The following is a 26062-nucleotide window of genomic DNA, read 5'->3' as shown; positions in this document are numbered from 1 at the left end:
TTATTATGGTTTCCACAGGAAAGGCCAGGCAAGGCAGAGTGAGCAGGTTTAGGATGGGCCAGTTTGAATAATTTCAGGAGGCTCTAGGGTGTAGGGGCTGTCCCAGATTGTCTGGTTCCTGAGCCTGGATTGATTAGAACAGGGGAATATTGGCATAGTGTGTGAGAATTTGGTAAAGGAGGTGGTTGGGGGGACGTAGGTTCTGGATTGGTCAGTTTACATAGGAGAGGTTCTGGGGAGTTATTTGCTATCTCAGGAATTAGCTAGTCTGGGTCGGGGGGTGCGGGGAGGGCAGTCTATCCCCAGTCAGTGAGGCTCTGGTGGCAGAGTATCACAAATAGCGAAAATAAGAACATACAGTTAACACGCTGTCCTCTTTCCCACCTGGGTTCAGAACAAATTGAACAATAAGACAAAGGAGAAGCAGATGGTGGACAAAATATCCCCTCTGTTACCGAGGAAGCCTACATTTGAGAATGTGTCTGAATGTGAGGTCTTCTAACTCCATCTGGAATTAGACGTACTCATGTTGTCATAGGCAGCATTGGACCAGGACAAGTTTCCCAGCTGGGAAGGACTTTTTAGTATGAGCAACAGACAAGAAATTGTGCTCACCGCAAGCACACTTACTTCCAAGAAGGGGGGAGAAAATAAGGTCGAGAGATGAGTCAAGCATGCCCAGTGTATTCTTCCCAAATGTATCAATCAGATAAGACATCTCACCTCCCCCCAGGCGGAGTGAGTGGAGTAGAGAATGTCAAGATGGTAATGCTTGAGTAAATTCCCTTTTCGTGGAAAGAAACATCAAGAGTGGGTAAGGAACATTACCTCCCACCAAAAACCCGATTTTCCTAGAGATTTTAGGAAGATAGTGAAATTCTGGCACCTGTCGCGATTCCAGCTTCATGTTTTACATTTTATTTTAAATTTTATTTATTTATTTTGAGAGACACAGAGACTGCACGAGTGGGGGAGGGGCAGAAAAAGGGAGAAAAAGAATCCCAAGCAGTCTCCCGCACTGCCAGTGCAGAGCCTGACACAGGGCTCGAACTCATGAACTGTGAGATCATGACCTGAGCCAAAACCAAGAGTCAGCTGCTTAACTGACTGAGCCACCCAGGCACCCTCACTTTTACACTTTAAATCCAGAATTTCAGCTAACTGATACTAAAAGCTTGATTCAATCCCCCCCACCTCACACCCCAGGGGTTCCTGGGTGGCTAAATCTATAAAATGTAGGGTCACCTCTCAGATGCCTGGTGTCTGAGAAATATCCTACTTACGGCTCTTGGTTGTATTCTGTCTCACCTATTTCTGCTCTTTATAATGGGACCAGGGAAAAGGCCAACAGGTCCAGACGCTTGGAAACTGTCATCTAGTAGATACAGCACTAAAGAAGGACAGAGAGATAATGTTTGAGGCCACCAAGGGCCTTCAAATGGTATGGAAAAAAAGGAAAAAGTCATTATGGCAACACAAATGTTTATTAACATTTATTCATCTATAACAGGGTCAGCAAATTATGTTCCACTTGCTAAATCCAGCTAGTCACCTGTTTTTTTTCTTTTAATAAAGTTTTATTAGAACACAGCAACACCCATCCCCTTAGGTACTGTGTGGTTGTGTGCATGCTATAACAGCAGAGCTGAGTAGTTGTGATAGACCCCATGGCCTGCAAAGTCAAAAATATTTACTATCTGGTTCTCTGTAGAAGTTTGCCAACCTTTGCTCTGTATCTGCTCATGGAGTGCTTATGGATTACCTACACGGTGCTACGAACAGGAACAGTCTGGGCCTTAAATGAGCTCACAACCTGCTGGGGAACCAAATATTTTTTAACAACTACTTACAAAGCAGTGTGAGAAAGACAGACACAGAGGAAGGAGAACTCTGAAGTTGTAAAAGCAGGAGTGCCTTTTGGGAGTGATAAGGTGAGGGATGGGAGGTCCCAGCTGGGACATGACAGGAAAGGTGGCCTACTGCCCACTGGGAAGGGTGTAATGTTATGCTGTGTAACTTAGACTTTATCGAAGAGCAGCAAAACACCAGTAAGGGATTTGAATCAGAAGAGGAACGTTATCCATTTGCTTCCGAAAAAGAAAATTATTTCTTGAAAAGCAATCGTATGAAATCTCTCCTGTATCTGATACACAGGAAAGAAGTCTGAAATCAGATCTTTTACCTAGGCCAAGCTCTGCCCCAAATAATTTTTATGTAAGCCTGTTTACTAGCCAGTAAAACACATATCAGGGCTTCATTTGGCATGGAGCATAGAGTGCAATAAACTGAAGCCAAACATTAATTAGATGCACATAGTTATGCTTACAGCCTGGGTATATATTAAATCAGAGGGGATTCATTCCTTAAAGAGATTTCTGTCATCCCTACTTTATTCTTTTTTTCTGTTTACACATGAAGGTAAAGTTATTATCAGTTACCGTCCCTGCAAGCTCACCCTCCCCCCTCATATCTACCCCACCCTTCTTCACTTTTCTTCTTGACAAGAGATAAGAGGCCTGGTTTTTGGATCAGGTATGTGTTTCAGGATTATGAAGAGGATATTAATGAATCTAAGACTATCAAGGTAATCATATATACTCTGCCTTCCATTATCTTAGATGTGGGCCCCGTGTTGCAGAAAGGGGAAGTTGGCTGAGAGGCTTCCGGGAAAGGTGTACCTACTGAATAAAAGGAACACATATGGGAGGAAGTGGACTTTCTTCTTTGCTAGATTTGTTGGATCTGGATGTGATGCTTGGACTGTAGCAACCATCTGCAATTTTGAGGGACTACACTAACACACTGAAAATAGCAGAGCCGAAGGCTGGGGGGCCTGGGTGGGTGATATGGATGACTCAACCTGAAGCTGCCTACCTTGGGGCTTCATGTTGCTTAAGATAGTAAATGTCCTTATTACTGAAGCTTGTGTCAGTTGGCTGTTCTGTTCTTTTTGACATAGGCTCTCAGAATGATACATGTGAGCTTTCAATCAGTGAAAGGATTCATGGATGTGTGTTCTGTGTTGCTTCTAAAGTAGTGCTTTTCAAATTTTAATGTGCCTATGAATCACCTGGGGACCTCCTTTAAATGCAGATTCAGATTCAGGTTCAGTAGGTGAGATACTGCATTTCTTAGAAATGCCCAGGAGATGTTGATGAGACCATGGATACAGCTCATTCAATTCAAGGTTTGACAATGCGGAGATCTCTCAAAAACTGATAGGACTTTTTTTTTTTTTTAATGTTTAACTTTTATTTATTTTTGAGAGACTTTTTTTCTAATGTTTATTTTTGAGAGACAGAGAGAGAGAGAGACAGAGTGCAAATGGGGGAGGGACAGAGAGAGAGGAAGACACAGAATCCTATGCAGGCTCCAGGCTCTGAGCTGTCAGCACAGAGCCCGACACAGGGCTCGAATTCACGAACTGGAGATCATGACGTGAGCTGAAGTTGGTCACTCAACTGACTGAGCCACCCAGGTGCCCTGATAGAACTTTTAAAGGGAAAGACAGGAGTCATGGTGGGGTGTAATGGTGATTCTGATCATTCAAATAGAATAGCCAATATGATGTCTTCTTTAAGTTAAAGGACAAATGGTGGAAGATGGACAAGCTCTGCAGAAAGTGTCTTTTTTCCCTGTGTGAGATCCCCAGACAAAGCACAAATCCATGGTTCTTTCAGTGCTTTCAGATGACCATATAGACCTTTTGCCCTGAAAATCTGGTGGTATGCCTATCCTCGTCACTGTGGGTGATGTCAACCAACAGCAAAAAAGGAATCTGTAAAGTAAGGAAGCCCAAACAAATTCTGATTTTTTTCCTATGATTACTGCTTAGATGCTTTTTGCCCCCTCGGATTTTTTTTTAAGAGGTAATAGTTATATAATTCCTTCCAATTTTTTTTTTGCGGGGGGTACATTTGCTTGCCTGGTACCCTAATCATGGAAAAGCATGCTTATAGGGTAACTTGCCCTGGATTTCAGAATGGGAAGTCTTGGAATAATGTCAGTTCAAAGTATCTCTTTAATCTGAAATGTTCAACAATGACAACAACAAAAAAAGATTTAGAACTTATAGGATGTGAAGGTAACTTTGTAAGGACTATTTTAGTGTTCCTGTAAAGAAACAGTGATTCCTAGCAGTAGATAATCTATGATATATTTTGTAAACCAACTTCCACTTATAATTTACACAAAAATCCATTTTATTTCACTTTTTATTTTAAAAAATTAGTAATAGTAATAGAGTTTTCATCCCAGATTGGAGAATAACTATTGAGAACATTAAAACAATGTGCATACAAAGATTGCAAGTGGCTATTGTCTCCCACTGTGATTAAGACTATAAAGAGTTGGGGCACCTGGGTGGCTCCGTCGGTTAAGCGGCCGACTTCGGCTCGGGTCATGATCTCACCGTTCGTGAGTTTGAGCCCCGCATCGGGCTCTGTGCTGATAGCTCAGAGCCTGGAGCCTGCTTCAGACTCTGTGTCTCCCTGTCTCTCTGCCCCTGCCCCACTCATGCTCTGTCTCTCTCTGTCTCTCAAAAATAAATAAACATTAAAAAAAATTAAAAGAAAAAGGAATATAAAGAGTCACAAAAAGTACACGGAAACCATTTCTAGGAGTCATATCTCTATTTTTATAGGGGAGAGCATGCTTGTTATCTTAAGACCAAATGATGGTCTCCTTCATCTAGATCCAGCTACTGCCAACAAAGAATACAAAGGCAAAACAAGCTAGTTCTAAGACAAACACTAGACTCATAAAGAGCAGAATTAGTAGAGGAATTCCAAGAATAAAATCATAAATCCTAGAACGATGATGATGATCATATAGGAACTCTGTTAGTGAGCCAAGGAAGTCCCAAGTGGCCTTTTCCCTTTTCTGTGAGATCCTTAGGTCAATAGCAGTTGGGGTCTGTGTTGACAGAAAATCAAGATATTTCACATAAAGCCTAAGAAGTAGTTTGTCTCTGCAGACCTATTATTTGAGCAATCTATTCTCTCAGTTTTGGTTAGCAAAATCTCTAGCCCTTCTTGTCCACCTGGAATGTTAAGTCTCTGTGAATAACAGTTATTTGCAAGTTAATAAGGTTTCCCAAAGTAAAAGGACTTCATGAATCTTATTTAAGGGTAAACAAGACCAACTTCAATAGGCAGTAGATTCAGTGGTTAATAGTTTTTTTCTGGGTTTTGTAGACTTGCTTCCACTTCAGGGCTTGCCCATTTAATAGCTGTATGACTTTGACAGGGTCACTGAAAGTCTTCTTAGTGTTCTTATCTGTTAAAAAAAAGGGGGGATGACAATACTATTGTATTAAATTATATGCAATTATATATCTACAGTGTTTTGTACAGTGCCTGGCACTTATGGATTCACTTATTTATTTCACAAAATGGTTTTAGAAAATCTGTACGTGCGAGACACAGGGCTGGATGTTGGGGATATGGGCACGAACAAAACGAATACGCCTCCCACCCTCAAAGAAGTTTTACTTCAAAGTGGGTAAAGCAGCCAATTAAAAGGCAAAGCAACATAATATGTAAATGTGAACTTCCAATGAGATGTGTTCTCATTGTATAAGTATAATCTGTAGATGAGCAGGCCCGCAGATTTCTAACATTTTATCATTATGAAACCAACTTGAGAATAATGAGGGAGTAACTTCGTTGGCACACTAAGAAAACTAAGGGATGCTTTTGTTAACCATTCTACCCAAAGTAAGAAAACAGGTTTGGACTTCTTGTTCAGACAATAAAACGTGGAGTTTCCTTCTTTCAATTCATCGTGTTTATCCAGTCTATACCTGAGTGAGAGATCAGCTTTGGAAATGGTATGCAGGAATCTCATCCTGGATACCAAGGTACATACATATGTGTGTGTGTATGTATGTATGTATTTATAAAGTTTATTTATGTATTTTTCAGAGAGAGAGAGAGATAGCAGGCGGAGGAGAGGCAGAGAAAGAGGGAGAGAGAGAATCCTAAGCAGGCTCCTTGCTGTCAGCCTGGAAGCTGAAGCAAGGCTCGATCTCACAAACCTCAAGATCATGACCTGAGCCAAAATCAAGCGTTGGACACTAAATCGACTGAGCCACCCGGGCATCCCTGGATACCAAGGTATTTAAAAAAATAATAGGCAAACTGAGAGCAGGGGAAAAAAAACAAAAAACTAAACATAGAAAACCACAGATATAAAACTCACTGACCAACAGCAGTTTTTTTTCAAGAAGACTGCTTGAAATCGAAGGATTTTGCCTCTAAAATGATTTTTTAATCATAGAATGTTAGAGCTACAAAGATCTTTTAAGAACCGTTGTCCAGCGGTTTCATTTTATAGATGAGAACATAGTCCAGGGAGATTAGTTGACTTCCCTAAGGTCATATGCCTACTTGTATCAATGTCAACATCCTAGCCTAGACCTCCTAAGCCAGATCCGGTGTTGTTGCTCTGTACTGTTCTGTTCCTTGTCACCTGGACCCAGTCAACCAGTGTTGACGACAGTGCTCATTAGTGACACACAAATAGTCATCCTGGCAGTGACATAGATTAGCTCTCTGAATATCCCCTGCTTCCACTTTCCTGAATGCCTTCCTCTACTTTAGAGGTTAGAAAGCGAAAACACACATTCCTCACACTTCTTTGTAACTAAGGTTCTCACTTGGAAGGCAGAAGCGAGCGTGATAAAATGATGGCCACATATGGGAAACCGTGATCTTATGGCAGAAGCATTTGGTGTTTTCAGGGTAGTTATAGCCCAGGTTTTATTATCTGGTCCTTAACATTATAAGTGATGAATGGTGGGCAGGGGTGGAATTGGTGTCCAATAAAACACTCTCCTTTGGAAAAACAGGCATTGAGCCACATTATTTCCGTGTAGCAGATCAAGCTCAATTCCCAGGGCTTCCTAAAAATTTTGTGTGCCAGCATTTCAATAAATTATTTTCTGCTTAAAGTAGCTAGAATGGATTCTGTTGTCTGCAGCTGAGAAATCTGACTTGGGTTGAGTGGTTTCCAAGTGAATCTTAGTGATGAAGGAAAGCCCCTTATGTCACTATTGAGAAGAAAATTGAAATTAGGCAACTTGAGTCTGAGGCCTGAGAATAGGGGGCTGAAGGTGTAAGTCCAGGTCTGAATCTGAAAGCTTGAGAACCCAAAGCTCTGCTGTCCAAGAGCAGAGGAAGCTGATTGTTTCAGCCCAAACAAATTCGCCCTTCCTCTGCTTTTTTTGTTCTACTCAGGCCCCCAGAGGATTGGATGGTGCCCACCTGCACTGACGAGAATGCTCTTTACTCAGTCTACTGACTCATCTGGTAATCTCTTTTTGGAGACATGCTGACAGACACACCCAGAAATTGTGTTTTAACAGCTATCTGGGCATCTCTCAACTCAGTCAAGTTGACACATAAAATTAACCATTACAGGACTGCAATGTCAGGTAGTGCTAAGTGCTCTGAAGAAAAAAATGGATAAAGGAGCTGGGGTGTACGCGAAAAAAAGTAAGATGTCTTCTAATAAAAAATCAATTGTGCTATGTTCACCCAAGGAATACCTTATGGTGTGAAAACGAACAAACTATAGCTCTACACACAACGTGGATAAAACTTTGAAACATAGTATTGAGTAAAAGAAGCAAGAAATGATGCCATGAGAAAACAATCAGACTAAATCCAGAATATGGGATATTCTGCAGGTCCAACGATCCAGCTTTCTAAAAAAACAAAAACAAAAACAGAACAAAACAGAGCAAAAAAATGCCGTGATAACAAGAAAGGAAGAGGGAAAGAAGCAGGGTCTTGAGGAATAGAAGAGATACAAGAGTCATGATGTTCTGAGTTGTAACAACTAACCACAAAAAGACATCTTTGAGGCGATTAGGGAAATTTGAATAAGAACTGGGTATTAGAAGTTAATAAGATTGATTGTTAATTTTTGTCGATAGACACAATAATGACATGATGGTTATCTTTTCAAAGTTCCTCTCAGACATGCACACTGAAGTTTGCATGGGGGAAAAACAATATAATGTCTGGGAACACCCTTGTAAAACAGCAAGAGGAGGTTAGGTAAAACAAGGTTACAAACTTTTGAGAATAGGTGACATTATTGGGTGAAGGATTGTAATAATATAGTAGATTGCTTATGTTATTGCCTCTACTTTTATTTTACTTTGAAAATGTCCATAATTCAAGTTTTTAAAATGAGAAACTTATTTAATTTACCTAGAAGCTTCTTCTGGGCTTATATGTAAAAATGTATCTAGAATTAAGTAGAAGTCACAGGTTTACGTGTGATTCTGAAGACCTTTTGTTTTGAGATTATTGTAGATTCATATGCAGTTGCAAGAAATAAGTCAGAAAGATTTCATATACTCTCGACCCAATGGCATTATCTTGCATAACCATAGCACAATATCACAGTCTGGAAGTTGACATTGATACAACCAATTGACCTTATTCAATTTCACCAGTTTGGTATGTATCCATTTATGTATATATGGCATATATATTAATTTCTATGCAATTTTACCAAAGCATAGATTTGTGTGACCTCTACCACAGTCAAGATACGAACAGTTCTATCACAAGATTCTTTTGTACTCCCTTTTATCACAACAGACACCCCTTTTACTCCTACCACCTCCGACCTCTGGCAGCCACGAATCTGTTTTCTAGCTCTATAGTTTTGTCATTTGAAGACAAAATATATAAATGGAATCATACAGTATGTGTAACCCTTTGTGATTTTCTTCTCACTCACCATAATTCTTTTGAGATTCACCTAAGTTATATTTCTAAGTTATTTGTTTTTAAAATAATCTCTACATCCATTGTGGGGCTCGAACTCACAACCCCAAGATCAAGAGTTGCATGCTCCAGTGACTGAGCCAGCCAGGCGCCCCTCATCTAAGTTACCGAGTGTATAAATAGATGATTCCTTTTCTCATTGCTGAGTAAGGATCTCATGGTATGGATGTGCTTCACTTTGTTTAACCATTCATCTACTAACACTCATTTGGGTTGTTACTAAATTTTGGCTTCTACCATGAGCTTTCGTGTAAATTAGGTTTTTGTGTGAACACATTTTTTCATTTCTCTGGGATAAATGTCCAAGAGTGCAATGACTGGATTGTATAGTATGCACAGGTTCAGTTTTGTAAGAAAGTGCTATACTCTTTCCCACAGTGGCTTTTCTATTTCCCATTCCCATTAGCAATGTATGAACATATGAGTGTGTGAGCTTTAACTGCTTAACTAACAGTTTTTCAGAATAACCGAAGAAAGAATGATCTGATGAAAATATTTCTGCCCAAATGGCCCCATGGTTTGCGAAGATTTCTATAGGAGGTACTCGTTGTAAAGAAGTTAGGTCAAGGAAGTCCTAAAAGTGCTTTGAAACAAGGCCAAAAATGTATCCTAGATACATCTGAAAGGAAGAGAGGAAATTAACATTTACAGAGCAGAAATACCAGGCATTTCTCATTCTTTATCTCATTTATTCCTCAGATGACCCTGTAAGAAGGGTACTATGCTCATTTTAGAAATAATGTAATCAAGGTCTCAAGTAACTTTTCAAACAGTCACAGTTACCAACCGGCAAAGTGAGACTAAAAAGCCCAGCTTCTAGCTGCCTTTAGCTCAGTGCAGGAAACATAGGAGGCAATCAACACATTTGTTGAGAAGACTGAATGAATAGATGAACGTCAGTTCTGCTATTTATGTACTCCTTGGCAAGACAATTAAATTCTCTGAGTCTTTCTTCTTTTGTTGAAGGAGGACAATAATAACACCTCCTTCACAGAGTCGTGAACAAATGAGGTGATGTGAAAAAAAAATTGAAAAACGTTAAATGTTAGCATAATATTCTAAAAGTACAGTCAGGGTCATAACCAAATACTGATAAAATGCAGGCACAAGAGTTGGGTGGGTGGGTGGGTGTAGTGCCAGTAAGGTACTGTGCCCCATGGATTATTTAATATCGAGTTTCCTTATCTGTGAAATCACAAGTGAGATTAAGGTGGAGCGCCTTAATGACATAGACCCTAAGATTCTCACCGAATAATGAGACAGAACCAAGCAAACCTCTACATAGATTAATTTGAAAATGTTTATTATCCTTCCCAGGATGATGAAAAGTATGTTGCTGATTATCATTATCCATGGCATTCTGGCCGATATCAATTAGGTCATTGAGACCTGTATCAGTGCATCAAAATTATTACATAGGTAATTTGCATATTTGTATGTGCAATTATATATGAAAACAGTATTGGTTAACAGTTAATAATATGAGAATATATATATAACTTCCAAATACCAGTTTCTAAGAAAAATATGCACTGGATAGAAGTGGAAGAATGGGCAAGGAATTGATATATTGTGTCTGGGTAGGGGATAAGACTGGCTAGAAAGGTAAAGAAGCTTCACATTTGTAACTCTTTGTATTTTCCTTTTGAATTTTGGAGCATATATTACTGCATTACTATTCAATAAATACTTTAACCTTTTATAAAAATCTTGTATAAAAATGTAACATTAACATAGACTAACCACAGGACTTTTTATTTTTTTTTAATTTTTTTTAATGTTTTACTATTTTTGAGAGAGAAGAGCAAGCAGGAGAGGGACAGAGAGAGAGGGAGACATAGAATCAGAAGCAGGCCCCAAGCTCTGAGCTGTCGGCACAGAGCCCGACGTGGGGCTCGAACCCACGAAGGGTGGGATCGTGACCCGAGCCGAAGCTGGACGCTTAACCGACTGAGCCACCCGGGCGCCCCACCACAGGACTTTGTAAAGCATTGCTTTTAAATTATTAAATTCTGAAAATATGAAGCCACTTCCTTTTCAATATCATTATATGTTTTTACTGTATTTGTGGTCTCTGGGCATATTTAACTCTTCTGAAAAAAGCACTCTTTCCCATTTAGCACTTTTTTGTAAGACTGACATGCTGAGTGACAGATAAAATTGAATAAAATCAGTTATTTTCTAAGAATAGTATTAAGTGTGAATGTGGGGGCACCTGTTTTAACTATGAGCTCAGAAGCGATGAGGCAAAAAACGTATAGAGACGAAAAAGAGAAAGAAGTTAAGGCTGGCATTGTTAAGGACCACGGTTGGAGGCTACCGGCACCAGCGCTGAGGCATTATGGCTCATGGGCACTTTGGGGGTCTTCCAAAGCGCGGGTACTGGACTGAGTTTGGGTCCAACATGTTCTTCATCGGCTACCACCACCAGTCAAGGCGGGATTAGGATTTTCGCAAACTCCTCAACACTGAAAAGATGATGGTGAGTCTCTCCCCGCCCTCCCCGCCCCCCCGTAATTACAAATGGAAATGTATTTAGAAAATAAATTAAGATTCAAATTAGGGTGGACGCAAGACCTTCCCTCTAGATTTTCTTCAATAAAAATTCCCAATGAAGTTATCAAAGCTGACCAGTTTTTCTGTTTTCCCTTCCTATAGACTTAGTTCAACTGCCTGTCCCCAAATCCAGCACTCGCAGGCTCTTAAACCCAACCCACGCCGTGTCTCGCAGGTGCCAGCCCCACCCCACCAGGGATTCCCCCTCCTTCGCTCCTCCCACCTGACCCTTCGCCCCGCCCATCGGGCGCGCCGTCCTTACGGCAGCGCGCGGTCGCCGAGGCCCGGCAGCAAATGAGCGCAGGCGGCCGCGGCCCTCCGTCGTACCCTCGCTTGCGCATGCGCGCTCGTGCCGGGCGCTCCTGAAGACCTGGCGGAGCCCGGCGCGGATGGAGGCCTGAGGGCGGCGGGGGCGGAGCGCACCGCGAGCTGGGGGCATGTCCGCGGCGGGCGCCGTCTAGAGGAAGGCCGAGCAGCCGCCACCACGCTCTCAGTCGCGGCGAGACGCAAGCGAGCCAGGCCTAGGGCCGCGGCGGCGATGCAGCGACGGCGGCGCCCTCCGCCGCCCGCTTCTCAGCTGCCCGAGGGCTGCGGGGGAGGCGGCGGCGGCCGCGGCGGGAGCGAGGAGGTGGAAGTGCAGTTCTCCGCCGGGCGTTTGGCCTCAGCCGCGGCGGTTTCGGCGGCGGCGGCGGCCGCGCGCAGCACCGAGGAGGAGGAGGAGCGGCTCGAGCGCGAGCACTTCTGGAAGATCATTAATGCCTTCCGCTACTACGGGTAAGAAGCCCGTGGCGGACCCCGGCGCAGCCCATCGAGGTGCCCGCTGGTTGCGGCGGACCCGCCGGAACGGGGGCGCCCGCCGCGCTCGCCCTCGGCCGCCACGCCTCCGGGGCACCCGGACCGGGCCGCCAGATCTGACCTCCGGGCCCCTGAGTCACCTCGTACCACGTTAGCCCTTCCCGGCCCTGCACAGCCGCGTGTCTGCCGCGCCGTCTGCTGCTCAGCCTCGTGTCTTCCAACCTCAGGATCAGATTAGCTCTCTTGCCTTTCATCCCTCGTTAAAGGTTTGGCTTTGAGGCCGGTGGGGGTGACCGGAAAAGTGCTGTTAACAATTGCAGATAGAAGATGATGGTGGTAAAATCGTCCAGTGCTGGGCATGATCTGTATGTGTTGTCGATGTCCTCCAAACTGAACACACGGAGAACCCAAGTTCACCTACACGTGGGATGCCGTAGGACGAATTTTCCCAAACTGTTGGCCAGTTCTTGTGAGAGCTGCGTAAGATTTCCACCCCAACCCCCTTGGCGCTTTGAATGTACAGGCACATTAGTGGTGAATGATGGCGCTCAATGTCTTTAACTGGTGGGTGAAATTAAGGTCGGAGGTGGTCCGGATGCTCTACAATTTAAGTATTAAAGAGGGAAATGAGAGAAGGCACAGCAAAGAACCGCTTTTACGATCTTTTCTTCGGCAAATATGTATCGAATTCTCACTGTGGGCTGGGCACGGTGGTAGGACTTTTAAACTCCCTAACTTCCACTTTTCTTTTTTAGATAGATGTTAAAATAGCTTAGTCGCAAAATTATAATTCCGAGATCTGAAAGGGACTTAGATTTTTAGGTAAATATAGCACTTTCATTCGTGTTAAGAGATGAGGCCAACGACGGCTGTGTTCTGAGTCTGCAGTTGGAATGAGATACACGGACATGACCTGCACAAGTAAAACTTGTTCCCTTAGATGGGCTCCTGCTGTGCTTTATGCAGACTTCTTTTTTTTTTTTTTTTTTTTTTTAATTGCTTGACTGTGACCTCTTCAAGGGCAGGGACTGATCCTTATTTATTTTTGTGTCACCAGAGCTTGGCATATGTTGTTGAAGCTCTATTTTTAACAAATAAGACAAGTAGTAGCAAAGAAATGCGTTTGTCATTCCCAAGTAGTCTGAATTTGTGACAGGTCGGTAGTTTGTTACTTTTTTGAATTGGGAAACTTGCTTAATAAAAACTTAAAGTTATTTAGAATCTGACTACATTTGTAACATGAAATTTTGAAATGCAAAGATCTTGGTGAAATAATTTACTGATTAAACCCAAGCACAGGAACCGTGGACTGCATTACTTATGGAGCCCAAAAGGGAAGTAACTCATATGGGTATTTGACTTAGTATCAACACAGGGAGGAAGGCAGAAAACCACAGAATTGAATTTGATGCAAGTATTGTGCCTTCAAGAATCACCACAGGGAGGGGAAACAACTGACCTTAGATTTAGATAGCTAGGAGAGGTAGGTACAGAAAAGTCTGGTACATTTTACTATGAAAATTCTAGAAAGAATATTGGAATATTTTCTGGAAATACAGTGAATCACAGTGGACCCAATTAGTTAAAATGTGTTTGTGCAGGTTCATATATAAAATTGATACTTATGATTAGGTATCAAATGGGCCTTTTTGTGAGAGCACAGAGACCTTTGATCTGGCACGAGGGCTCAAGTGTGGCAATATAGAGAAGAGTGCTTGTGTGAATGTTCTGGTGGTTGTGATAGATTCCTATACTCATCCCTCTTTAATGTGGGATTGAGGACAATTTCACTTTTTAAAAACAATCCTTTTTATTTGTGTGTACTTTTTTTTTTTTTTAAGTGTTTCTTTATTTGAGAGAGAAAGAGAGAGTCCCAAGCAGGCTCCTATCAGCGCAGAGCCCAATGCAGGGCTCTATCTCATGAAGAGTAAGATCATGATCTCAGCTGAAATCAAGAGGCTTAACTGAGCCACTCAGGTGCTCCTGGCATGTACGCTCTTGATGAAACATTGAAATAGACTGAAAATAGTATTTAAAAAATGCGTTTTAAAACATCACTTGAAGGTCTAGGGGGTATGGAAAGCATTTTGTAGCAGAAAATACTCTGAGTTGTTACAGTCCAACATTTTATGATCTTCTAGACCTCCACTGTGGTACCGTAGTTATTAATCACATCTCGCTAAATTTAAGCTGAAATTAATTAAAACTGAATAAAATGTAAAATTCATTTTCTCAGCCTCACTAGCCACATTGCAAGTGCTTTTCAAATGTGGCTGGTGGCTGCCATATTGGACAGTACAGATGTAAGCGTTTCCATCACTGCAGTACGTTCTGATGGACGATCCTATTCTGAAGCTTTAGCAAGTACTTCTAAATTGTGGAGTTTACTTTTATTGCTAAATGTCTTTTAGTTATTATATAGGGGACTTAGATTAAAAATCACAAGGCAAGAATTGTCTTGATTAATGTTTTTCCAATGGCTTCCAACTTTGTGTTTCCTACAGATTATGCATAGATGATATATTTTGATTAAGGCAAAAACGATTCGAGTATTGTAGCAAATAGCAAAAAAAAAAAAATAAAATAAAAAATAAAAAAATTTGTCAGTCCTAAAATGAATGAAGATACTTGGTCATGGAGAAGATACTACAGTTAAAAAAATCAAAGGTCTCATCAGAAACATCCTGCTTTTAGAAATAGCAATTAGGTGAGATTTAAAACATGGAGAGGTAAAGTTCTTTTGTACAGGTGAAGGAATAGCCATATAAAGAGGCAAACAGCTTGCCCAGGCTTACACAACCAAGTTGTGGTAGAGTCTGGCCTGAAATCCAGAATTGTTCACTAAGATTTTACCCTGCATTAGTAAGCAGTGATACTTAGTAAGACAGTTTTAACTGTGAGGTTTTTTGTTTGTTTTTTTTTTAATGTTTATTAATTTTTGAGAGAGAGACAGAGACAGAGTGTGAGCTGGGGAAGGGGCAGAGAGAGGGAGACACAGAATCCGAAGCAGGCTCCAGGCTCTGAGCTGTCCTCACAGAGCCTGACGTGGGGCTCGAACCCATGAACCACAAGATCATGACCCGAGCTGAAATCGGACACTTAACCGACTGAGCCACCCAGACGCCCCTAACTTTAAATATTTAAAATGGATTGAGACAGACTTTCCTTCTGAAAAGATAATGCTTTCCCGTTTGGAATTCTAGAGTAATTCAACAGGTGCAGAGGAATGGGTCTATGACCTTGGCCCTTGGCTCAGACCCAGCAGTATCAGACCCACGCTGATGAAAGGAGACTAAATCAGAGTTGGGGTCACTGCCGAGACCAGCCTTCCGGAGAGAGCTGAAGGAAATAATATCCCAGAGCTATCCCAGGAAATAATGGCTGCTCACTCTCCTTTCTCCCCTTAGCCACCAGAGGATATGGCCTCTTGCCACTGAGTTCAGAACCAAGGAGATCCTGAAGGTTATAAAAAATTCCTTAAAAGCCGTTTGGGAAACTTTGTTTAAAGGGCCAGGCAATGAATGTTTTTAAGGTTGAAAGGCTAGGTAGTCTCTTACAGCTATTTAACTCTGCCCTGTGTGGAAACAACTGTCGGCAGTATGTGAACAATTGGGCATGGCTGTATTCCAGTAAAACTCCTTGTAAAATGGGCCTAGTAGCCAGGGGGCCGTAGTTTGCCCACCCCTTTCTTAAAGTACATTGGTAGGGTAAGCATCTTTAGAACAGTAAAGCTAGCTCCATTTAAAATAATATAGTAAGGGGGCTCCTGGGTGGCCCAGTCAGTTGGGCGTCTGACTTCGGCTCAGGTCATGATCTCTCGGTTTGTTGGTTCGAGCCCTGCATTAGGCTCTGTGTTGACAGCTCGGAGCTGGAGCCTGCTTCAGATTCTGTGTCTCCCTCTCTCTGCTTCTCCCCCACTTATGCTCTCTCTCTCTCTCTCTCTCAAAAATAAAGCTTAAAAAAATTTAAAATAATGTAGTAAGGAGTAGACTCTCTTCTCAACTTCTAAGACCTCCCTTATTTCAAGAGAGACACTGTGGGTGTATGTTATGGATAGTTTGGCACACCATAGAGTAATCAAGGGTTAAAAGATATGCAGCCTCTCATCCTGTTCCGTGTTGTTAACATCACTTCTGTATCAGTAACTGACAGCAAATACGTGTGGGCTCTTCTGACCAATCTATAACTTACCTCGACTACCCTGCAAACGTGGAAATTAAGTAGTCTTCATCGAGCATCAAAAATGGCACTTAGGGAACATAACTGAACGTGTATTCACTGCTCTTTGCATATGCTGAAATCTGGAGATTCAATGGGGACAAGACTGTATTTTAGAATTCATAGGGAGTGGTAGACTTAGGCCGGGTACAGCATTCCCAGGGAGCAGGCCTCTTAAGGAATCTTTGGGAGACCTAATGAGGGCCTGGGAGAGGTAGTGATTTGCAGACAGTTTACGAAGTAGAATCAAAAGGATCTGGGGCTTGTGATTGTGGGATCTGTGAGAAGAGGCATTTTAGGATGACTCATTTGTTTCTGACCTGAGTGGATGTATGGTGTGCCATTCATGAGCCATATGGGAAGAAGTGCCAGGTTTTTTGGGGGGATGATCGTGTGCTATGTTCAGTGTGTCTGTGTTGAATTTTGAGGTGTGCTGAGAGGAATGTTGAGCGGCATCCAGTGGCCAAGAATACTAGAAATGAAGTACTGTAAGACTGTTTTCACCATTTGACTGTGAGCTGTAAACCTGAATTCACAACTCCACTGTTTGCCTAACACAGTATGGTCACTTTTAATTATTCTTTAGTGTCATAATCTATTTTATAGGAATGCAAACTGATGCAGTCCTTCTGAAAATCAGTTTGTGTTAACCTGAAAAATACTTATTCTTTTTTTTTTTTTTTTTTACTTTTTTTGAGTTTATTGATTTTTGAGACAGATAAGAGCATGAGTAGGGAAGGGGCAGAGAGAGAGAATCCCAAGCAGACTCCGAGCTGTCATCGCAGAGCCTCATATGGGGCTGCAACTCACAAAACTGTGAGATCATGACCTGAGCCGAAACCAAGAGTCAGATGCTTAACCGGCTGAATCACCCAGGGGCCCCTACTTACTCTTTCTAACTTGGTAATTCTTCTTTAGGGAATTTGTAGTATTTTTTTTTTCCTAAAATATAGACCAATTTAGAACAGAAAGTTTATCATATAGACAAGTGAAAGTATCTAGATGTCCAGTGTTTGGGAAATATGTAAATTTTGGTTGCATAGATGGGATAATGAACAGTCATTATATAGTCTTTTGTGCTGTAGTCATTAGAGAACTTTTTTTCTGATCTGGGAAAATGCCTTTGATAAAGATGAAGGATTACAAGTGCTTCTGAAAACTTGGTGTACATGTGAATCATTTGGAGATCTCGTTAAAAGGCAGATTACATTTCGGTAGGTCTTCGGTGGGGCGTCAGATTCTTCATTTCTAGTTACCTCCAAGTGATCTGCTGTTCTGTGTATCACGTTTTGACTAGAAAAGCACTTAAGTGACTTTGTCTTAATGACAAGGAGAACTATGTCAAAAAGTTAGAAGTGATTGCCTCTAGAAGAGGAATTATTAGTAGCTTTTTTTCCTGGAGGACTTTTACTTCTCTACATTTTTTTTTTTTTTTTTTGTATTTTCATTATGTAAATTAGATATACCTACCATATTTGAGCTATGTTTCAGGCCCTGGGCTAAGTGATATGTGTGCATTATTTTGTTACATTTTCAGTAAAATCCGTTGGGTTGGCAGAGGAGTATTACGGTAGCCACGTCATGGAATTTTATGGAGATTTTCCAGAATAATCCATGTTTAGTGACTTTTGATGTAGGGCCTGGCTTTTATTAAATCTCAATAAATGACAGCTTCTGTCATCATCATCATCATCATCATCATCACTGTTATGTATTACCTTGTTTTGTGTATGAGACAATTGGGGCGCAGAGGAAGGAAGTAGCTCTCCAAGGGTTGCACAGCAAATAGGTGGCATAACCTGAATTTCAATTCATATATGTGTTTTGACTCCAGAGCTCACTATTACACTGTCTCCAGGGGGAAGAAAGCAAACATGCATGCAGCCACTGCCAATTTCATCTATTCACGTTACCTCGCCATTCCCCCCTCGCCCCTAACTACCATAGCCACCACATTAAGCTTCTAAAAGCATGGTCAGGTTATTGCTTTAGTCAAGAGCTTCCTCAGAACATCTTTATTACTATTCAGAAATTAGTGATGTGGCATAAAAATGAGAATTATTTGGATGAATAGAAAGGTTCAGTCAATCAAATGAAAAAGTGCTTTTCATTTTTATCTAGTATGGAGTAAATGCCGAAGAGTGTTTAGAAGAAACATAAACATTGACTTACTTGTTTGTGTGTATAAAATGTAAAGAACGATACAGTGAATACCCAGAAATCTAACACCTGGGTTAAAAAAAAAAAAACCAAAAAAACATCCTTTCCCTTTCCCTTCAAAGAACATCGCTTTATTGAATTTTCATTTACTTGCTTTCCTTATAGTTTTTCTACTTGTATTCAGTCCCTGTAATGTATTGTTTATTTTTATAAAAGGTGGAATTGTACATTACGCATTTTTCTGCAACTTGCTTTTTTCGACAAATACTTACATTCGTGAGTTTTATCCATATTATTGTGTCTAGTTGTAGTTTATTAATTTAATTACCTTCCATTGTATGATTATACGGTACTTTCTTCATTCATTTTACTGGTGATGGACCTTTAGGTTGTTTGTTGTTTATAACAGTGCTATTAAGAAGATAGTTTCTTGGTGCCCATTTGCGAGAGTTTCTTGAGTATGTGTCTAGGACTATAATTGCTACGACATAGGGAATGTGTGTATTAAGATTTACTGCGAAATGCTAAATTATTTTCCAGAGTGATTGTACCAATTTATGCACCTACCATCAATCAGTATATATATGTATACATATTTATATATTCCTATAGTCAGGCTTTTAGATTTTGCCCATATGATTGATATAAAATGGCACTCATTGCAAATGTAATATTTGACTTTTTTGAATGATGGTTTGTTTTTTTTTTCAGATTTTATAAATAGATAATCCCCAAAGTGACCTTTAGAGTTATCTGGAAACTTCTGGATTGCAAATTATGAATAATATCATGTAAATTTCATTTTTTTTTTTTTGTTTACTACTTTTGTAGTGCATAAGATCTTTTGTGATTTTTAAAAATTTAGCTTGGTTGGTTGTTAGTTAATTTCAAAACACATTTTGTGTATTCTAAAGTAATTTCAGAGCAGTATTCTGCTCTGATAGATTTAAAGCATTCAACTAGTTTGCTGAAAATTTTAAGCTTGGAAATTAAAATCATAAAAATAAACTCATTGTACGTTAATCCTCTTCATGTTTTCTTTTACCCCCCAAATGGTGCAGATGTTTACTTTGCTACTTATAAACTCTTTGTCTTTTGTTTGTCTAAAGAATTTGTAATAAGGTGAAAATATAAAATTTCTAAGTTGGTATCCTTTAAGAAACCAAAAGATTGTAAATAACAGGACAGTATCCAACATTATAAGGAATAATTGTACAGAAAGACAGCCTTAAAATAAGATTGGCCCTGGTGAGAATTCTTTCGCCAATTTAAAAAACACCTTTTATGTTTTAGCACCAGTATGCATGAGCGAGTGAACCGAACAGAAAGACAATTTCGATCACTTCCAGATAACCAACAGAAACTACTTCCTCAGTTTATTCTTCACTTGGACAAGATTCGGAAATGCATTGACCATAATCAAGAAATACTACTGACCATTGTGAATGATTGCATACATATGTTTGAAAATAAAGAATATGGAGAAGATGTATGTGAAAGTTTGTTCTATTTTTATTTTAGGGTTTAACCTCTGTCTTTTGAGGTCTTTATCTTTCTGGATTTCATTTTGATATTTTGCATGAGTCATTTGCTCTACTCAGAGAGTGTTCTCACTTACATGTTCAGGCATTTGATTAGGCTTAATAGGATAGTACGCCAGAAACTGGATTTGTTCACTGATTTTTTCCCCTAAAAATAGTAAGATAATTGTTGCCATATGGATATACATTTCACATAGTATTCTGACTGTTCTAGCATGTAGAGTTAGTGACTTAAATTTTTGTAAACAACTTTAGTAGCCGTGTAAAATTAATTTCCCTTGCTAAACTCATTGTCAGTATCTTGTATCTATTGATATTTATCTTTTACTTTAAGAAATTGTTTTCACTTCTAAATCTCAAGGGACTGGCAGTAATAGAAACTGAAGTCCTCTTTTTGTATCCACAGGATAGATACAGTTGGGCCACTCCAGTGTGAGCCTCTCCATGCTGCCCCATCAATGACCCGGAGGGACTTTCTTCCCTCTCTTAGAGAGAGATGTTCCGTCTCCATAGGAGCTCAGTTCTGGTCCTCTCCTGAGTAAAGACTGCTTAATTATATGGTGGTTTCATGATTAGTGGACTTTAATCTATTGAGGGTAGAAGTGAGACCACCAAGCTCTTTTCATTTAGGATCTCAAGCTGCACTTGAATCCCGGTTGAGGTGAGAGGCTAGTGATTTATCCACTAGACCATCTATATGGCCCCTGAGTAGCATGTCTGTGTGACCACATCCAAAATTGATTACTTTGTCAGAAGCTAATTGATTTCTGTTTTTTAAACAGGGGAATGGAAAGATTATGCCAGCGTCTACATTTGACATGGATAAATTAAAATCCACACTGAAACAGTTTGTGAGAGACTGGAGTGAAACCGGGAAAGCAGAAAGGGAAGCCTGCTACCAGCCAATCATTAAAGAAATTTTAAAAAATTTTCCAAAAGAGAGATGGTAAATAGTATCTGATTTTTAACCCATTTCTTTAAAGATAAGCACTAAGTTTTTCTGTAAGAAATGTCGCAGTCTTGATTCATTTTTATAGTTGCTGTGTGCCTGTATTTTTTCACATATGGATGTGTGGTCTTGTGTGTGTTTTTAGATGCTTTGTGTGAAGCTGTGGTTAATATTTTGAATACTCTTTGCCGTAGCATTTAATCACTCTAGAAATTTGTAAGGTTAGATGTTCATTATCAGTGATGTTTTCCTTTTATAATTTGCTTATGGCAAAGCAAAAAGCTTCAGACTAATTTAATTTTCCTTTTACGACAAACTTGTAAGTAAATAGGGGATTTATAGCTTAGAGCAGAGATTCGTCACTTTTTTGTGCCATGAAAACCCTACGCAGGCCACTTTTCTGAATAACATTTCTGAATGGATCGGATAGAAGGCATAAGATTACCAAGAAGCCAATTTTGAAGCACAGCTATAAAAATATTTAAAAAGCTAATGTGTGCTAGAACATGCTTTGTATCCTGTATTGCACTAAATCAGATCTAGCAGCAAGTATAATTACTGTACTTTAAAAATGCCAGTGTATGTGTTATTTTGAGAATCTCAACAGCTTCAAAATAACAGATAAGTTGCGTACCTTTTACACTTCTTATATATTCTCCCTAATCACCAGTTCTTAACATTTTACATTTACTTCATTATTTCTTCTTCCTACTTCCCTCCCTCCTTCCCCTGCTTTATAAGTATGTCTAAAACCACCTATATGCACAGCTACTATTTAAACCATTTGAGAGATCAATTTGTGTGTACGTTACGTTTTGTTTTGTTTTTTTTACCTCTTAATACGTCAGAGTTAATTTCTGAAGAACAAGAATATACATAAATACAGTGCAGTTATCAGGTGGAGGAAAATTTAATCCTGTCTTCTAATCTACAGTCTGTATTCAATTTTTATAAATTATCCTGAAAATATTCTTAATAACATCTCTTTCTAGTCTAGATCCAGCCCTGGATATTGTATTACATTTCATTATAATATTTTAGTTTTTAATCTGGAACAGTTCCTTGGCCTTTCTTTTTCTTTCATGACATTGACATTTGTGAAGAATACAAGGAAGTTATTTTATACACTGTTCCTCAGTATGAGATTATCTGTTTCTTCATGATTGAATCTGGATTATATGTCCTTTTGAAAATAATACATAATTGATACATAATTGATGTGTTCTTTTTAGGATGTCACATTTGGAGTAGTGCAATGTCTGTTAGTCCATCAATAATAATTTTAATTTTGATTACCCTTTCAGAATGTCATTCAGTTTCTCTACTGTTCAGTTACTGTTTCTCCTCTTACAACTCATAAGCAGTTTCTGGGGAGACACTTTGAGACCATGCAATTAATTTCCTGCTCCTCCTCAAACTTTCTCTGCCTTAGAATTGTCAGCCAGTGAGGATTTTTGCATGAACTAATCTATCCTGTGATGGTTATGGAATGGTGATTTTCTTTTTTTTTAAGATTTTTTTTCTTAACATTTATTCATTTTTGAGAGACAGAGCATGAGTGGAGTAGGGGCAGAGAGAGGGAGACACAGAATCTGAAGCAGGCTCCAGGCTCTGAGCTGTCAGCACAGAGCCTGACGTGGGGTTCGAACTCACAAACTGTGAGATCATGACCTAAGCTGAAGTCGGATGCTCAACCGACTGAGCCACCCACGTGCCCTGGAATGGTGATTTTCTAACTTTGCAATTATCAGCATTCTATTATATCTGTAAACTATTACCTGAAAGGACTAATGGTTCCTATTTTATTTAGTGAGTAATGATCCATTACTGTTGGTTTGTTGTTCAAATTGCCTCAGCTTTAGCCAGCAGGAGTGCCTTCAAGTTGGCCCCTTTGTCCTTTCAGCATGGCCCAATTGTTTTTTAGCACTTCCTTATTTCTCTGGCACAGTAAAATATTTTAGTCCCATTGTGTATCTTCCCGACTTTAGCCTTGGAATTGGATGTTTTTCCAAGGACCCAGTTCCTTTAATGTGGAATGGTGTATAGAAACCAAGATTGGGCCATAGGCATTTTTGTTGTTACTAAGATGTCACTGCTTTTGAGCCTTTTAGTGGATAGAACACACACACACACATATTAGAAATCATTAGTTCATACTAATCCCTTCATTTCCAGTCTAACCCCAAAGGTTTCCTTCTTGGCCTCCCTGTTCCCTATATCTGTCTGCCTTTTTCCACAGTAAGAACCCTGGCTTCTGACAACATCAATACATTTACTCATTCACTCAGTCCTACAGTACTCACATAAGGCTTTCAGAATTGCTGCCTCCATACCACTATGAAAAACAAACTACCCACATGACTTTAGGATTTGCTAGCAATTATTTTTTCCCCTAAACTAAGGTTATTCACAAAAATATTCTTTACAGGTTACTCAGATTCACTTCCTTTCAACCCCCTACCCTCAGTGTGGTTGTGTGTTTAATTTGAAATTCAGTACATCATGGTTTATTTCTGTTTGCTTTCAGTTTTTAGGGTTGTTCTGTCCTCCCCCCATTCTCCATCCTTGCTGATATATATTTATTTTTTTGATTCATGAGCTGTCAGCTATCAACTTGTGATAATCAGAAAAAGTGTCATTCCCTCTCCTATTCCTTCGATAGCCATCTCTTCAATCCTCATTCTCAATCACACACCCCATGTAGGTAATCAGTATCATTGATTTCTTGTTTGTCCTTGTTTTTATTTTTTGTTTCCTATGAATGTAAGCAGATACAGGTTTTCTTCTAAATCGCCTCCTTTTTTCAAACACAAAATGTAGCAGCCTGTATATTTTATGTTGCATTCTGCTTTTTTCACTTAACAGTTTATCTTAGAAATAGCCAATTGTTGGGGCTCCTGGCTGGCTCAGTCGGTAGAGCATTGACTCTTGATCTCAGGGTTGTGAGTTTGGGCCCCACGTTGGGTGTCGAGATTACATAGTGTTATAATTAATGACCATATGCATGTGTATTTTTGTACTGTTGGAAGTGTATCTTTAGTGTAAATTCTTAGACATGGGATTACTGAATCTGAAAGGTAAATGCATGTGGGACATAAGTGTATTGGTTACCTGTTGCTATAAAAGAAATTACCACAAGTTTAAATGCCTGTTGCTGTAAAAGAAATTACCACAAATTTAACTGCTTAAAACAGACACATTTATCATTTCACGGTTTCTGTGAGTCAGAAGTCTGGACATAGCTTAATTGAGTCCTTGGTGTAGGATCTTTAAAAGGTTGCGTCAGGATGTCTGGTGGGCTGTGTTCTCATCTGGTGGCTCGACTGTGGAAATATCTGCTTCCACACACACTCATGTTGTTGGCAGAATTCATTTCATTGGGGTTGCAGGACTGAGGGCCCTAGCTTCCTGTTGCCTGCCGTGGGAGTCTGCCTCAGCGGTTTTGTCTTGTGAGCTTTCCCCAACTGGTCACTTACTTCGCCAGGCTGGCAAGGAGTCTTTAGAAGCCTTCAGTGGAGTTTTTATGATGTGATGTTATCACACGGTGACTGTTGGTTAGAAGAAGCAAGTCATAAATCCCTGCACACACTAAAGGGAGCAGATTATAAAAAGGTGTGAACACCAGTAGGTGGGGCCCTTTAGGCTCTGTGCCACAGTTATTGCCACATATCCCTATAAGGGCTGTACTGTTTCGCCTTCTTGTCAGCAATGTACAAAAGTGCCGGTTTACTCACAGCCTTGCCACACACTGTGTGTTCACAATCATTACCAAGCTTGTAAACTTTTGCCAATCTGACGGGTGGAGAATCGTATTTTGGCCTACTTCTTATTTGCAGTTCTCTTGCTATGAAAGAAATTGACTAGTCTCATATGTTTAAGAGCCATTTTATACCTTGTTTTGAGAAACACATATTGGTGTTTTTCCCCTCCTTTTAAAAAGTTGAGGTGAAATGCATATAAAAAATGTGACAGTTTTAAAGTGAACACTTTGATGGTAGTTAGTAAATTAACAGTATTGTGTATCCATCGTCTCTTACAGAGTTGGAAAACATTTCCACAACCCACAATAAATCCCATACCCATGAAGCGGTTACTCCCTATTCTCCTTACTCCACCCCTGACTTCTGTTTGTCAGAAGTTTGGCGATGAGTTGCCTCGATGTGGTTTTCTTTGTATTTATCCAGTGTGGGCTTTGTTTTGCTTTGGGAGGCTTGGGTAGATATGTATCGCCAAATCAAAAATCAAAAATTGTTTGCTCTTATCTCTTTCCCTTCTGGGACTGAATCGTATGTTTATGAAACTGCTTGACATGGTCTGTAACGTGTCAGATGGCTCTTTTGCCACTAATTCTTTCTATATTTTAGTTTGGGTAGTTTCTATTGACCTTACTCGAATTTCACGAATTCTTTATTATGCCAATCTGTTGATAAACCCATTGAAAGACTTCTTTAATTCTGATACAGAATTTTTAAAAAATTTCTAGTACTTCCATATACACATACCTTTCTCTGTGTGTTCTCTCTGTGCTGACATTTCCTGTTTGTGCATGTGATCTACCTTTTCCACCTGATGTTTTAATGTATTTTTTATGTTTAGGTTTTAAATTTTTTTATTTTTTTTAGTGTTTATTTTTCACACACACACACACACAGAGTGTGAGCGGGGAGGGGCAGAGAGAGAGGGAGACACAGAATCCAAAGCAGGCTCCAGGCTCTGAGCTGTCAGCACAGAGCCCAATGCGGGGCTCAAACTCCTGAACCGCGAGATCGTGACCTGAGCTCAAGTTGGATGCTTAACCAACTGAACCACCCAGGCGCTCCTATTATGTTTATTTTTAATTTTTTTTTTTTTTCAACGTTTTTTATTTATTTTTGGGACAGAGAGAGACAGAGCATGAACGGGGGAGGGGCAGAGAGAGAGGGAGACACAGAATCGGAAACAGGCTCCAGGCTCCGAGCCATCAGCCCAGAGCCTGACGCGGGGCTCAAACTCACAGACCGCGAGATCGTGACCTGGCTGAAGTCGGACGCTTAACCGAC

General features: G+C 40.2%; 1 protein-coding gene and 1 long non-coding RNA gene across 3 annotated transcripts in view; both read left to right on the top strand.

Annotated features, from left to right (window-relative positions):
- The first annotated feature begins 3861 nt into the window (after positions 1-3861).
- On the top strand, positions 3862-8724 carry LOC128778562 (uncharacterized). Its single transcript, XR_008424152.1, has 2 exons — positions 3862-6116; positions 7239-8724. It is a non-coding gene; the product is annotated as an uncharacterized LOC128778562 (long non-coding RNA).
- A 2949-nt stretch (positions 8725-11673) lies between these two features.
- The window catches only part of CARNMT1 (carnosine N-methyltransferase 1), a 44962-nt gene continuing 30573 nt past the window's right edge, over positions 11674-26062 (top strand). Inside the window, exons 1-4 of one of the 2 annotated variants that reach the window (XM_019463585.2) lie at positions 12022-12134; positions 19245-19324; positions 19827-20022; positions 20857-21020. In XM_019463585.2, coding sequence (XP_019319130.1) covers positions 19311-19324; positions 19827-20022; positions 20857-21020 — 374 coding nt within the window. In that variant the 5' untranslated portion in view covers positions 12022-12134; positions 19245-19310. Of the gene's footprint in view, positions 12135-19244; positions 19325-19826; positions 20023-20856; positions 21021-26062 lie in introns of both variants that reach the window. The other variant, XM_019463584.2, reaches the window with a different exon arrangement.

The sequence above is a fragment of the Panthera pardus genome, unplaced genomic scaffold (genome assembly GCF_024362965.1).
Source record: "Panthera pardus isolate Hobbes unplaced genomic scaffold, ASM2436296v1 HiC_scaffold_20, whole genome shotgun sequence".
In the NCBI taxonomy this organism is placed as follows: domain Eukaryota; kingdom Metazoa; phylum Chordata; class Mammalia; order Carnivora; family Felidae; genus Panthera; species Panthera pardus.
The sequence above is the reverse complement of the archived record's forward strand: the minus strand, read 5'-3'. Positions and strand labels throughout refer to the sequence as shown.